The sequence below is a fragment of the Lathamus discolor genome, chromosome 3, assembly GCF_037157495.1.
Source record: "Lathamus discolor isolate bLatDis1 chromosome 3, bLatDis1.hap1, whole genome shotgun sequence".
Lineage (NCBI taxonomy): Eukaryota > Metazoa > Chordata > Aves > Psittaciformes > Psittacidae > Lathamus > Lathamus discolor.
In genome coordinates, this window is record NC_088886.1 from 63369870 (window position 1) to 63385410 (window position 15541).

Genomic DNA, 15541 nt, shown 5'->3' on the forward strand with positions numbered 1-15541 from the left:
ATTCATTTCAAAGCTATGCAAGTGTTCATTTACTGACAGAAACAAGTACTCGTTTTTTTTTCCCCCTGATATTTTCTAGTACATCTGAATGTTAAGCTAATTTTATTACTGTTTGTCAGTCAAAGACCAAAGATCTCAATCTCCAAGTATTTTTTTTTTCATGAGATTAGCTGACCCACAGTAATGACTTTGTTTAAAAATCATCTCAATTGAGGAAAAGATGACTAAGGCACGAACACTTTCTATAAATATCTGAATTGCCTAGTTCACATTTTACCTCTTGCATTGACTCTGCTGCATGAAGCACTGGCAGTTAGATGCAGCACTTCAAACACCACATAAAGTTACGAACTATTGCAAGTGAAAGCTTCATTACCAAAGGAGCAAGTTCTAGTCCTGGGGGAGTTTGTGGCACTAAAAGATACACATGATCTCAACACCTGCAGTGTCTTGTTTTCCAGAAGCCAGGTCTGTGCTATTGCTTAGCATTGAAAGAATATGGGAAAATATGGATATCTCCCTCATGCTTATATATGGTAGAATAGCTCCTTGTATCAAATGAGCATTTCCTGACTGAAAATCTGAACTGATAAGAATCCTTACAAGTAATTTATATAAGCTGGCTGCTAACACATCCTAGGAATTCATCCAAAACATTTCAAAAAGGAGAAGACTGCTTTCACAGGAGTTTAGGCCTGCTTTGAGAGGCAATGAAGGATAGAGAAAACTCGACGCAATGTGAAACAACCACAGATGTCAGGGGAATAGCATGGTCAGCCTTTGGAGAACCCAATTCTAGAACCAGAAAGGATCCCAGACAGCAGACGACTCAGAAGGGAAACCCTCAAAGGATTACTTTGTGTATTACCAGATATGTTTTCTCTTACTGAGACAAAGAGCTGCACACGGTAGCAAAGTGACAAGCTGACTGCAAACCCGCTTCAATCTCAGTTTATCACAGTGTGACAAGCCACAAGCCTCTCACCTCTCTCAGAAAGGATAAACTCTTCAGGTGACCCTCTGTGTCCATGTCCAAAAACTGGCAATTTACATTATTATGGTATCTTCAAAACAAAGCCCTCAAGGCCCAAAGGGTTGGAAGATGGGGCTCTATTTCTGTGCAGAGACGGGGAAACATGCCAGAGGAGCACCAGAGCTGCAGCCTCGTGTAGGACAGCAGCCAAGAAGCCGACAGGCCTGACACCGAATCCTGGTGTGCACATGGGCAAGGGGGGAGCTGAAACATACCTGGGAAAAGATTCAGCTTTTAGTCACAAGACTTATTTCTCCTCTGAGCCATATAAGCCATTCATAAAGAACAAGAATTCAAAGGCCAATAGATGATCTTGTGGTAAACATCATCTAGCTGTGCACTGACAGCTGCCTGCCTTCAGCACAGCACTTAAATACTACATCTTCATCTTCCATGTAACTTTAGCTTTCCCCCTAAGACAGCCTGCTTCTATCTCAGAACAAACCCCTTTCCAGCTTCTTGCACTCCTTACACAGCCTCTAAGGAGAGTAAGACTATTCTTTGTATTGTAATAATACCATAGTATACCAGCATCTCAGAGGTGTAGTGCTACATCTGTTACTAGATACTTGGAAAGTGAGGTTTCCAAACCAGTTTAACCACTACGGATTTTCATGGTCTTCAGATTTCCCTGCAGTATGTAAATACTGTCTGTTAACAAAAAGAACACTCCCACAAAAGCCACGCAAGTCTTGGTTAAAATATGTCTGTATTTATTAACAAAGCTGTGGTATTCCTCATGCACTTTGTTATAGAAGCAAACTTAAAGCATTACAGATTAACAAAATAGCAAAATTACACAATCCTGCTTTCCTGATGTGTTCGCTTTCAGATAGAGCTTGATGTCTCCACCTCAGCAATGCATTTCTGCTAGGTGTTACTGTAAATTCCAAGAGGTTTATTACAATAGAAAACAAAGAGTGTTACTTGCTTCCCATAGACACCAACCACTCTCCTCTGCTGGAAGAGCTCTGGGTGGTAAGTAACACTGCTGGAAACTCTGCATGAGACTTCTTGACACAACTAATCTCTGCAGAAGCACCTTGACCCTCACAGGGAAAACCAAACCAAATACTCACTCTCCATGCCTAAGTATCCAAATAGCATCCCAGCATTCAATGAATTATTCACGTATTTAACACAAGCATATATACATTAAAAGCCACACAGCTTAAAGCGGGCTCAAACTCCACCATACCATAAGATGAAGTTCCCAGATCTGAGGCTTTTCCAGGAACACCCTACTCCGTGATAAGATCACATTTTCACACTGCAAACAATACTTTACATCAAAAGGTATGAGTGTTAATACAGCAAATTCATAGAAGGCATAGCAAAGCACAGCTCTCATGGATCTACTCCAAGCTGAATTCACTGTTATATATTCATTTTGTTGACTAAAATACGATTTCATTTTCAGCCTTTAGAAATGGAAGGGTTTAACATTTGGTGCAGCTATCCTCTACGCTTATATTTAACAGTTTAGTACATTTTCTCTCTAACGGGACATTCTTTAATCATTCAACCAATTGGCTAAGTGCAAAGAAACAGAGCAATTCATGTCATAGCCTTGATTCTTAGTATGATGACTGCTGTTACTTCAAAAGTAAGCACACACATGGTCTCCAGAGTCTGTGAAACCCCCTACACTCTAAAGTTACCTTTACTATCTTAATAGTAAAAATATGTTCCTTCTTTACAAATCAAAACATAAAGCTTTAGAAAATACTTAGGTTTGCATTGCAGCTATAACAGAAGCTTTTGGTTTCCTCGCTGTAATATTTATGTCTGCCTTGATCACTTGTGCATCAAATTGCTCTGCTACAGGAGGAATACTAAATAACATTTGTAACTGCTCACTCATATAGACAGTCATTTAATTAATATCTCATAGCAAAAAGGATCATTATCATACACATACATTTACATCTCACTTCTATTTTCTCGCAAGAAGACAAACAGACTGAAAGAGAAAGCAAGCTCAGCTGCCTTTGGAAACAAACTTAGTGCCAAAACCAAAACTAGGCCATTGTATCCCCATAACTGAATGTCCCAGTTGAACCCTCAGTTGTGGGGTTTTGCTTAACCAAAACCCAAACTTGCATTAGAGACATATCAGTTAATGAAAAGTGAATGCTCTACTGACTTTTTTGATCATAGGAGAGAAATCAGCATTAGCAGCTATTACTGCTTTAAGTTTAATCATTGGCAAAATCAGCGGAACTAATTTTAGCTGAGCGCAGCAATGTTCTGGAAACTTTGTTGAAAGGTGATTTTCAAAGTCCAATAAATGAACCTGAAATGTAAGGATGAGAGTGACAATCTGCATCCAAAAGTTCCAGTACATTCAGTGCTCGAAACACATGTGAACGTTTGTATCTGTTCCAAGAATGTGCCAACTCAACTTTCTAAATCTGCTGCAACATTAAGAAGCAACGAGTAAACTTACCTATGTGCAACCAATGTGGAAACTCGTACCAAAAGATTTCAGTAGTGACTGTTTAATACACCGGTAAAATACAAAGCTCACAATGAAACTACCGATTTCTAGGAAGTTTGTGTAGACATCTGAGCATCCTCATCAAAAAGGGAAATCATGTAGAAGAAATCATGCAGCATGCAGAAGGAAAATGGAAATATGAAAGATTTGTTCACTCTATGCTATAAAGAGGAAGGGTTTGATACATGAAGCTATGAAGTGTTAAAATACTATTAAATGTCTGATAATTGAAAAAATAACATAAAGATATGAGGATTTCTCCTTTGCCTTTTAACATGTCATCTTCTTCTGCAGAAGCACACAGTCATCTGATGTTGACATCCTTAAGCAAAGAAATGTGACATTCCATAAACACACATAGCATCACAAGAGTTATAGATGACACTGACACATACAGCGATAATGGGGAAGACAAAGCAGTTCCTTGGAGTTCTTTACTCTTATTAAATAATTTTTATTTTTAAACCTTATTGACATTAAATATTGTTGAATTGCTGCTGAAATAGGCTGCGTGGAGACCTCACAGCAGCTTCTGGTGTCTGAAAGGGGCTACAAGGATGCAGAGAGGGACTCTGCATCAGGGACTGCAGTGACAGGATAAGGGGTGACGGGTTCAAACTGAAACAGAGGAAGTTCAGGTTAGATCTAAGGCAGAAGTTCTTCCCTGTGAGGGTGCTGAGGCGCTGGCACAGGGTGCCCAGAGAAGCTGTGGCTGCCCCATCCCTGGCAGTGTTCAAGGCCAGGTTGGACACAGGGGCTTGGAGCAACCTGCTCTAGTGGAAGGTGTCCCTGACCATGGCAGGGGTTGGAACTGGATGAGCTTTAAGGTCCCTTCAACCCAAACCAGTTTGGGATTCTATAAATGTGTGGGCAAGAGGCAGAAGTAATACTCTCAAAAATAAATAGGATAATCAGATTAGGCTGCCCAACCTGAAAACGTGCCAGCAAACATTTGGAATCTGATCTATCATACTTTGTCATATGCTTATATAGAACACTTATTTTTAAAACACTTTATAAAGGGTGTATGTGTAGCAGCATTATTTTCCAACTCTTTTACTTATTAACCCAAACTGCATTTCTGCTCTGAGACCTCTAAAAAGGGAAGAATTACTATTGTTATCATTTAGAAAGTTTTCTAAAACTAGAGTTAAGTAGTTCCCCTATAATCCTACAGTAATGATCCTAAAGCCTGGAATCCCAAGGGGCAGAAAAACATAAGTATTGGACTTCTACAGAAATTAAATTCCCATCTTGCTGACAGGACAAAGCTCTCTTTCCTAGACTAGAAGATACAAGCCCCAAAAGCCATAATTCAATTAGGATGGAAACATTAATCAACACTTGGATCAGCATCCCTTTATTTGTAGTTTGGCATGAGCAGCAGCAAATACTGCAGAGTAACAAGAACATTGTTTATACTAGAATGATGCAAAGGAAAAGTACTCTATATATACCCTATATATATATATAAGTGCTTTAGCTATCTTCCTGCTCATCTCCAGCTGATGTCTTCAGAAACATGCCAGAAGAACCAGCAGTTCAATGTGGATTTGGTCTTCACCTCCTCCAGCTTGACTTGAGGTCAGCATTTCTTTAAGGTATTATTTGCTCATTTTTCATGAGCAAAGACAGACATTAGCAGACAGGTAAGTTTTGTAAGCAAGGGCTGACTCCAGAAGTGGAAGATCCATGTCCAAGTCAGCAATGAGGAAGGGATTCACAGCTGCCAGAATGCCAAGCAGGACCCTCCATCTGGGTATCACAAAACACTAACTAGACAAGAGGCACACAACCACACAATCAAAGCGGTTCCTAGAATCCCAGACTGGTTTGGGTCGGAAAGCACTTTAAACCTCATCCAGTTCCGACCCCCTGCCATGGACAGAGACACCTTCCACTAAACCAGTGCTTCAAGCCCGTGTCCAACCTGGCCTTGAACACTGCCAGGGATGGGGCAGCCACAGCTCCTCTGGGCACCCTGTGCCAGTGCCTCAGCACCCTCACAGGGAAGAACTTCTCCCTTATACCCAACCTGAACTTCCCCTGTTTAAGTCTGAATCCATTCCCTCTTGTCCTCCTGGACTTGCACACCAATTGGCAGCCTTTGCGCATCCTCTAGGATGATGGTTCTCAGCCTGAAACTCTACCTGAGTTTAAATGCTTAACTCAAATGCACGAGTTTCCTAGCTTCCATGCGAAACATGGGGAGGAAAGGGGGAAGAGTCACAGGAAACTACAAGAGCAACACTTCTGCCTAACAGTTCAACGGTTACTGGAGTCTCCCCGGAAAGAGAAGACCTCCTGCTCACTGACCATGATGGAAGGCAAACCTGGATGAAGTTGAGCTGATTAGGTGTCCAGCTAAGACCACAAAAGCAAATCAGAGAGAAACATGACAAGAACACTGCTCCAGCACTGAGAAAGTTTTGACCCAGCCCTCAAGACTGCTTATGTATTTTTCATTGATTAAGTGCATAGAGAACATTCTGCTGGGAGTTCAAAATGAGCTAACTTTGCTTTTGTGCTGAATACTTCTTGGGGTTCATAAATCAATCTTATCTCCTCACCTGGGGCCAAGGTTTGGCATCCTGCAAGCTACTTTGCTATACTTCAGAACAAATATCCTAAAAACCAATTCTTATCGTATCCTAACAAAGAGGAATTGGTCCTTCAGCAATCCGTAGTACTGGCTACTGCTGACATTTTACTCAGACTGTAAATTTGAGACAAGATAATATTTTTTTTGGGGGGTGGAGTCCATTCTGTATTCATTTCTGCATCAGCTTCTGCTGTGGTTATCTTGCTGGAGTATTTTTTTGCCTCCTAACTTTTTTGTCACTATCTCACTTCCACCTGTTTTGAAGAGCTATGTATGAGCTTACCAAAACCTTGAAAACATTGTGTTTTCAATTGGAACTGAAAAAAGGGCAATATCCAACACAGCTTTCAAATGGAAGCAGAACAACTCTGGGAACAACCTGTAACGTCCCATTTTGCGTTCCTCTCATTAGCACACAAACGCAAGTGTGTGAGTGGATTTGCATGAGCTTCCTTTGTCCTCAGGCTCTGAAGGCTGCAGAAGTTAACAGGGAGGGAGACAGACCTCTAGCGCTGTCAAACAGATTTGTTAAGGCTGAAATCAGATCTTGTATTCACCTGGAGTTATATGCCAACATTTTACACTACATGTGATAGTTTGCACACAGATCCTCACACCCATTACTGATAACATTCCTTAAGAGCTTAAATGACACACCAGTGACAGCAGGCTTTCATTTCACCTCTACAAAACCAAAGGCAAACTTGGGACTCATTCCTATTTTTGCCCTGAGTAGTAAGACACGGAGTACTTCTTCAATGCTGATTTAATTTACAATCAGTTTTTGTAAATGCAATGGCTACATCTTACCTCCCAAATCTCATTTGTAACCTTAACATGTGACATAACATGAACATTGCTGACATAAATAACTGGCTGCTTTATTAGAAATAAGAACACTTACAATTGTTTTTAAAATGCCTCATAAAGCCGCATTAAGTCTACTTTAATGATCTCAGAAAAGTTGGGTTTATTTTCATAGCAATATTCTGAGCACTTAAAATAAAAAAGTCACTTTTCTCAGTTTTAACTGTCATTGAAATATCCTTCATTTCCAAGATATCAAGAAATTATCACTATTCACTTTCAATACAAAGCCTCTTCCATTTCAGCTGTCATTCCCCCGAAATCACACTGAAAATAGTGTTTCGAAGCAGAGTTCAGTTGCAGCGTAATAAGTAATAATTTCATCAATTAGCAGCATTCAGCATCCACTGAGAGTTCTCTCACTATTATTTTATTCATGGAGCCCTTTGTGGAAGCAGCATACTAAAAAGATCCATTTATCCTTCAAGGTTTTTCATAAATGTGTCATACATCTTCAAAAACAATTGGTTATTATTCTCGTGCAATCTAAATAACTGTAATAACTTCCAGGTGTAAAACCTCTTTTTATACTTCCAAGCTTCTTTTACTCACATTATGGATCTACATTTTTAATAACCTATTCTAACACTTCTACCTACTTTCACACATGAGTTTTGCACGGATGCTACATATGCCTGCAAGGGAAGCAGCTTGCTGTTAAGAGCAGAACAGAATTGGGTTTCAGAGGATGCACTTCACAATCAAGGCAAAACCAAGCATTTCCTGATGAGCTAACATACTAGTAGAGATGCTAACAGTAAAGGAAAATGCTGCAATTGTTAAATTCAGCAACAGAACCATAGAATGGTTAGGGTTGGAAAGGACCTTAAGATCACCTAGTTCGCTTGTTTGCTCTTTGCAATGCCTGTTCTATTTCTCCTTCCCGCTAAACCACTCCACATATTTCTTAGTCTAATTCTCATCACCCACGAAGAGGTGTCCTGCCTTGTGTCCTTTCACCTCCAGGCTGCAAAGAGCTCCCTTCAGAGCATAATAATATCACTCCTCCATCAACTGATGGAGATGCAGCTGGGCAATACGAGGAGCTCTCCCAAGGCTGGGCAGAACACACAGCACAATCAAACATCTCCATCTTGAGAAAGAGTAGCCCAAATTTCAGCGATGCATCTCCTATAAAGCAGCATGCTTCATTCCCTCCAAGCTGGTCAAATGCTCTGCTCACCAAGAAGACAGTGATGAGCACAGCTCATGCCAAAAGAGGCAGCTTCAATTGAAATAAGGCCTCCTAGAGCACAGCTAAGAGAAACACAACAAAGACCCAAGGAAAGCGTGCAGCAATATGTTAATAAGCAACGTAGGTACCACAAAACCTGTCTGAAAACGACACAGTGTCTAATCTCCATAATAAATATAAACCATTTTTTCACTTCATTTCTACATCCTCCAAGTGGTGTGCACAGGTACCTGTATTAAAAACCACCTGCAAACACCAGCAAGGCATGTAAATCAGACAGTTTGGCTGCCTGGACACTGCTCTTTTTAATTACATTTATAATTGGTTTTGAACCCGAAATTAAAATGTCATAATGCACCATGATTGCCTTTAACTGATGCCTACCATCCCATCAAAATGGAAATATTTAGATTCATCACCTAGATATGTTTTTAATTGGCTTTCACATGAAGACACAGGCATGCATGTCTGCCTTGTCCCATCTGCCCCGTTGGTGTCAAGTTGAACTGGAAAGGCCAACCCTTTCAATAAACTAAAATCAACGTAATTTTAAGGTCAAGTCACTTGTAACACTTCAGGCAGCAAATGTCATACTGAAAATACAACTGAACTTTGGCTTGCGCACAAACGAAAGGTTTGGCATTTCCAGAACTTCACTGTGTTCTATCACTTTAAATTTACAAATAAAACACCAACATCACACACACTAATAGAACTTTCTGAAACTATATGTATAAACACAGGAAGCATTATTAAAACCAAAATACTTCTGTGGGTGGGCTTGCCCTAATTTCAAATGGTGATGTCTCTGCAAGAGCTGAACTCACTCAAAACTCCATGTTGGCTTAGTGAGGCACCTCTGACCACGGTAAAGAGATCAGATGTTTCATAAGAGGTCAGAAGTGAAATTGCCTAACTCAGTTACAGCATAAGAAAATAAGGATGATGAAAAAGGAGGTTATTTGTTCTGAGGTTAGTTCTGAGATTACACAAAAGTATGGATGTATTCCCACCCATCTAGTTTCTTAGTCTGAGCAACTAAGGTTGACATTCTACAACTATCAGATGGAGTTAGTCACCTCCCACCACTCACAATGTGTGCTCATACACTCATATGTGAGGGAATTGAAACATCTGATGCCTTCGGCTAAGGCCTACCATTGTTTAATGTGGAACCTCCACTAACGCTAAGCCCTTCACAGATACACTCATGGGTTTGACACAGACATGCTAGTCATCCAGATGATACATTTCCAAGGGGAATAAACCCCTCTTCTGTTGTAAAGCAGTCAGGGAAGGTTATGCAGTGATGTCTGAGGGACAAAGTACATATTGGAACTGCTTCACAAAGAGATTCTTGCATTCTTCCTGCATGCAAGGAAAACTTCAGTGTCAGTCTGGGCTGAGAATGGGGATTCTACTGCGACTTAACTGGGTGACAGCTTATGGTTTTGGATAATATTAAGAAAAAAATCTTATACACATCTTGATCTAAGCAGTCCCCAAATGTACTTGCTTTGCCATTTCATTCTTTCTGTGTCTTCTAATTTTTGATGTGGCTGTTGATTTTTTCTCATGATATTTAAAGAACCTTGCCCACATGAATCCTATGTTCTTTGCCATCTGCAACAAAGATTCCAGTATTTCTTACAGTTGTCTATGAACAGAAAAAAAGGAATTTAAACTTAAGACCCAGTCTGAATCACCTGTTATTTCATCAAAGAAATATGGCCAATTTGAAGACAAAATGTTGTTGTTCTTATTATAATGCTTATTAGAAATAAGAAACCCAGAATATTCAGTTCATTTCCTCCACATACTTCTTTACCTGCTTCCTTCCCAGCCCCAATTTGACCTGGATGTATCTGATTTTGTTATATTTACATTTTGAATGATGGCATTGTGTTTGAACTGCATACACACAGAGATGACAAAATGCCTACCAATATCTGTATATCCAGTCTCCGCTGGCACATTTCACAAACTGATGCTCCGCACATGTAAAGACGCCGGAGATCTATGCTGTGCTCAGCTTCCAGAAGAATTCTGCCCTTGGTATACAAATGACAGCAAATGAAAATGAAAAGACTTTAAATAACATGCCCACACAAACACCACCCTCTGAGCTTCTGATAAAGCCATTTATGGCCAAAGGTTTCCTAATCCCAAATGTTTGATTTCTTTGCCAAATCACATACTCATATAAAGGCACAAATTCTGCTCTTCTCAAAGGCGACAACACAGGGCAGGGAGCAGAGTGTGTAACACTGTACTGATAAATAAAAAAAGGAATAGAAATCATATGCTAATAAGAGGAAGGAGGTTGCCAGGCAACCAGGGAGGGAGAGAAAGCAGGTTTTGATTTGAACTCTGTGCTGTCAAAGGGTTAGCATAGCCAGAACAAACAGGACACATTCAATGCAGCTTGTGTGCAGCCCCCAAGCATTTCAGCTTGCCTCAATATTTTAAGGAGTGTGTTCCCAGTGCAGTGCCAGGTATGTCTGTGCTCCCTGGGTCACACTACCGACACTGGAAAAATGGTACAGGAGAGGATAGAGAGCAGATTTTTATAAAGTGTCCATTTGAAAAGCAGCAGCGTGTGACTTTGGGTAGCACAAACTGCACCATGCATGTAGTAGGTATATCCTATCATGTTGGTAGTACAGAGAGCACTATGCAACCTTAAGGCCCAAGCAAATCCCAGTTCACCAAGCTGCCCTGAAAACTCTGCAAGTTCTGCCCTGCTGCTAAAACCTTCCAAATGCATCTCAAAAGACTGCCCTGCAACAATGCACTCTTGTCACATCTGATGGGCAAAATCCTGCCTTACAGGATTGCTTACAAGATCTGCCTTACAGATCTCAGCTTCCTAGTTCAACATGCAGTTTTACTGTCTTAAAGGATGTAATGTTAGGCAAAGGAAAGAATAAAATTAAAGTCCAGGCTACAACATGAAACCAGCATGAAATCCATTTACATAATTAAAAGGAAAATTAATTTCAGTTCCTTCTTGTTTTCAGAGCTAACAGCAGTGACAACTCCTAAGTCCCAGCCATGAGAAAAGATGGGAGGAGCAGGTCTTATTTTAAAGACCTTCTTACGATAAGAGTAGAATGGAAACTGAATTCATGAATAACATTAAAACTCTAAGGTCGAAGGAAAAAGACAAGCACAGGAGTAGATCTTCTTGGGGTTTTTCCCCAACATCATTATTTCGAAGGACTTGACTGAATTTCAGGGTTCCAGTTTAGCAGACTATCAGCAGTGGAGGCAAGACCATAATAATTCTTTGAGCATCAACATGATTTACACATACACCATTCAAAATAAAATGTTGGATCTAATTGTGGTCTATAATCTTCCACAAGGTCTTAGTATATCATAGAATCATAGAATAGTTAGGGTTGGAAAGGACCTCAAGATCATCCAGTTCCAACCCCCCTGCCATGGGCAGGGACACCTCACACTAAACCATCCCACCCAAGGCTTCATCCAACCTGGCCTTGAACACTGCCAGGGATGGAGCACTCACAACCTCCCTGGGCAACCCATTCCAGTGCCTCACCACCCTAACAGGAAAGAATTTCCTCCTTATATCCAATTTAAACTTCCCCTGTTTAAGTTTTAACCCGTTACCCCTTGTCCTGTCACTACAGTCCCTGACGAAGAGTCCCTCCCCAGCATCCCTATAGGCCCCCTTCAGGTACTGGAAGGCTGCTATTACGTCCCCACGCAGCCTTCTCTTCTCCAGGCTGAACAGCCTCAACTTCCTCAGCCTGTCTTCACAATTGCTGTTTTACTCAGCTAAGTGATTACTGCAATAAAAACACTATAAACCAATAAAAGAGCTGGAGAAATTCATCAAACAAAAGAAGCCAAACACAAAGTTCTGTTTCCTCACTGATTGCTCCTCAAATGACCTGAGGAAGACGCAGCAATAAGCTTGGAACATCCACCTGATCATCAGTTTTGCAATCCATGCTGACTAGTAGGATTCCCTGTTCTCTGACTGGGAATTTCCTGTGGTTTTACAGTATTCTTTACTTTTCAGTCCTTGCCCTGCTTCCCACATTAAAGGGCACTGAGCTCAGCTCTCAGACATGCCTTCAAGGCACCACCTTTGCTACCTGCAGTCTTTCACTGTTACAGTCCATTTGTACTGGGAGAGGAATAAACCTGACAAGCAAAACTTGCTTACCTTGATGGCACAGCCAATGCTTTGTAACATCCGCCAAATATATATCCCAGGGAATGAATCATAGAATAGAATCATGCAATCAACCGGGTTGGAAAAGACCTTTAATATTGTCAAGTCCAACCATTCCCCAGCGCTGCCAAGGCCACCACTGACCCATGGCACTGAGGGCCTCGTCTCCACAGTGTGTGCACACTTGCAGGGACGGTGACTCCAGCCCTGCCCTGGGCAGCCTGTTCCAATGCCCAATCAAAGAACCTGATGAAGAACCGCAACTGCCCCCAAACCTGCTCCTTTAAGCAATATGGAAACCACAGGCTGGACAATAAATGTTTCTTGAGACTTAGAGGCACTTTCCCAGGCGGCCTTTACATGAAGCAGGAAGCATGACACAAAGGTGGCCCATTTCCCCTCCATCTGACCCTGGAACCAGCTGCTTGGTGAGCTGTTCTAACAGGCTATACCTTCATTTCACCTTCACTAGCAGCCTTTCACAGAGCAATGCGTATCTTGCTGCTGAAGAAACTCAAAACTCAGCACGCAATCGGCAGTGTGGCCCTTAAGAAACACTCCTCTTCACCCTGAAGTCAGTGTAGCTTGTAAAGCTTTTGTCCACAATAGGAAACAGCAGTTCATTAATACCTATGGATTACACCATCACAGAAATATCAGTACAGTGCACAAGGAGCACAACAAATGTTAGCTTTCTAAAGGAACACCAAATAAGCTACATGGATTAATTTTAGTATAGCTTTTCAAACAAAAAGATGTGATTTAAGATACTTTCTAACGCTAAATGAAGCCTGACAAAGTTACAGTGAAGATGCTCATGATATCGTATGTGAAAGCACCACAAATCTACCCAGGTAATTCCAGTATTTCAGAACATGGCTCTAGCCCTTCACACCATTCCTTCTATCCTCACAAGTCAGGCGTCAGTGCTACAATCTGGAGCAGCTCTAACAGCATGCTAGGCACACAACTGCTGGCCCAGCCAGGAATTACCCATTCATCAACACCCAACTCCCCTTTAAACATATGCAGGAGATGATTCAGAGGTAAGGTTAGTTCTGTGAAATGCCAACATACTCTCTTCCTACTGTAAGAACGATAATGTTGTTTCACACTCAGTTATGTTCAGGGTGTGTGTTAGTTCACTGACAATGTTTCAGGTTTGTGACAGCGTGGCAAAGCATCTCTGCTCTGCTTAGAAGCCCTCACAAGAGACACTGAGAGACTCACTCTCACCAGCTATAAGACAGGATGGCAAAGACCTAGAAAGTATCCACCCCTCAATGAAATACCAAAATATCAGATTGAAATACCCAAGTATCCATAACCAAATGAGATGACCAGAGGGACTGCAGAGAAAGCCTGGAATGCAGTCAGGAAAACACAGAGAACAACAGCAAGTAAGTCATTCAGGGTTGTGCTATCCTGCATGAACACAATAAACTAAGTTAAGATTTACTCAGTACTTCACAGTTTTGCCATTCATTAATTTCAGAGTACTTGATCTGATAATTTTAACTCTTTAAAGAGCCCTGAAGTTTCCAACAGATATAAGTATGTAGGGTTTCCACATAATGATAGTAGGGAATCACCTAAAACCAGTGGGGGGAAAAGGCAATTACTTCCCCAAAGTATCATTGGGAGAGGTATGTCTGAAGCCTGTAAGCACTATCTGGTGTTTGAATGTACATTTAACACAGTTCCATATTACAAGTTAGAAAGGTAATGCTGTCCTCAGACCATAATTTCAGCATTTCTTATTAAGCTCTAGAGATGCAACAAACAAAAAACTAGGACAGGTCCCTGCACCATCCACCCAAGTACTTTCACCTGGAGCTATTTCGAAATGCACTTTCTTTCATTTTGCTTCGAATTTAGAATTCCTGGGTTGGAAAAGACCTTTAAGATCGTCAAGTCCAACCACTCCTCAACCCTGCCAAGACCACCACTAACCTACAGCACTGAGGGCCTCGTCTCCACGGTGTGTGAACACTTGCAGGGACGGAGACTCCAGCACTGCCCTGGGCAGCCTGTTCCAATGCCTGAGCACCCTCTGGGGAAGGAATTGTTCCCCAGCTCTATCTAAACCTGCCCTGGTGCAGCTTGAGGCCATTTCCTCTTGTCCCATCCCTTGTTCCTTGGCAGCAGAGACCAGACTGACCCTACCTCACTACAGCCTCCTGTCAGGCAGTTGCAGACAGCACTGTTTCTGGACCCAAGGAATATCTGCATGACATTTTGATAGAGCTGACCAGATCTAAACAAAGGCAGTGTTTGGTTTTGGGGGAGCTGGTGGTTAGTGTGGGGATTTCTTTGTTTGGTTTGGGTTCCGGGGAGGTGTTTTTGCTGTAGTTTGGTTTTCCGGTTCGGTTTTGGGGTGGGGTTTTTTGTAACACTAACAATTTTTGGAGAAGACCCTGGATTTGAATCACAACCTCCTCATCTTCCACCATTTGGAAAGCAGACTTTTAGAACAAGATTATCTGTGGAATTCCTTCAACTGTCTGAGTTAGGCCAGAAGATTTGCTCAGGAGCTGAAGCTGCTGGCTAAGCCAAGCATGGGAGGACAAGATTCCTCAAGGACAGCTTCCTGGGACTTCCATTTGTTTAAGTAACTTGGAGAACTGGCTGTGAGTTTAACTACTTCTAGCTCAGACTGCCTCCCCTTTTAACCAATATCAGTCTTTCCATCCAGCCTTAACTATCTAAATAAATGATAAAGCAGTATCAACCCTCCAAAGGTCATACTTAATAGTTTCATTATATGAACCGTGTTTGCGAGGCTGACCATTGAATTCATGAAATATTTCATTCAGGTTTTATACCATAGCCAAGAAAGTGACCAAAATAGTCAAGTTCTGCTGCCAGTGCTCATGTTGACAGACTTCTCCACTCAAAAAGCGTATTTCTGAGAGTATTTATCTACAGTTAGATAGGCTCAGCTCAAATATGCTCTTCTACTTCAAATAAAAGGATAAAATACTTGCTTTATTGAAAATACACTAGTTCCGCCCCCCCAAAAAGTCCCATGCAGGGAAAAAACAAACCCAAAACCCAGCAACAAGCACTGCAATTAGACTATCAATAAATGTTGATATAGTCATCTGGGAGACAAACCATACAGTGACTAAATTTAT

General features: G+C 41.3%; 1 protein-coding gene across 3 annotated transcripts in view; it reads right to left on the bottom strand.

Moving 5' to 3' along the window:
- The window catches only part of DPYD (dihydropyrimidine dehydrogenase), a 353065-nt gene that overhangs the window by 335717 nt on the left and 1807 nt on the right, over positions 1–15541 (bottom strand). For 2 of the 3 annotated variants that reach the window (XM_065675624.1, XM_065675626.1), the window contains exon 2: positions 10141–10248. The exons of the other annotated variant lie outside the window; for it this stretch is intronic. In XM_065675624.1, coding sequence (XP_065531696.1) covers positions 10141–10248 — 108 coding nt within the window. The remainder of the gene's footprint in view (positions 1–10140; positions 10249–15541) is intronic. 3 annotated transcript variants of the gene reach the window in all.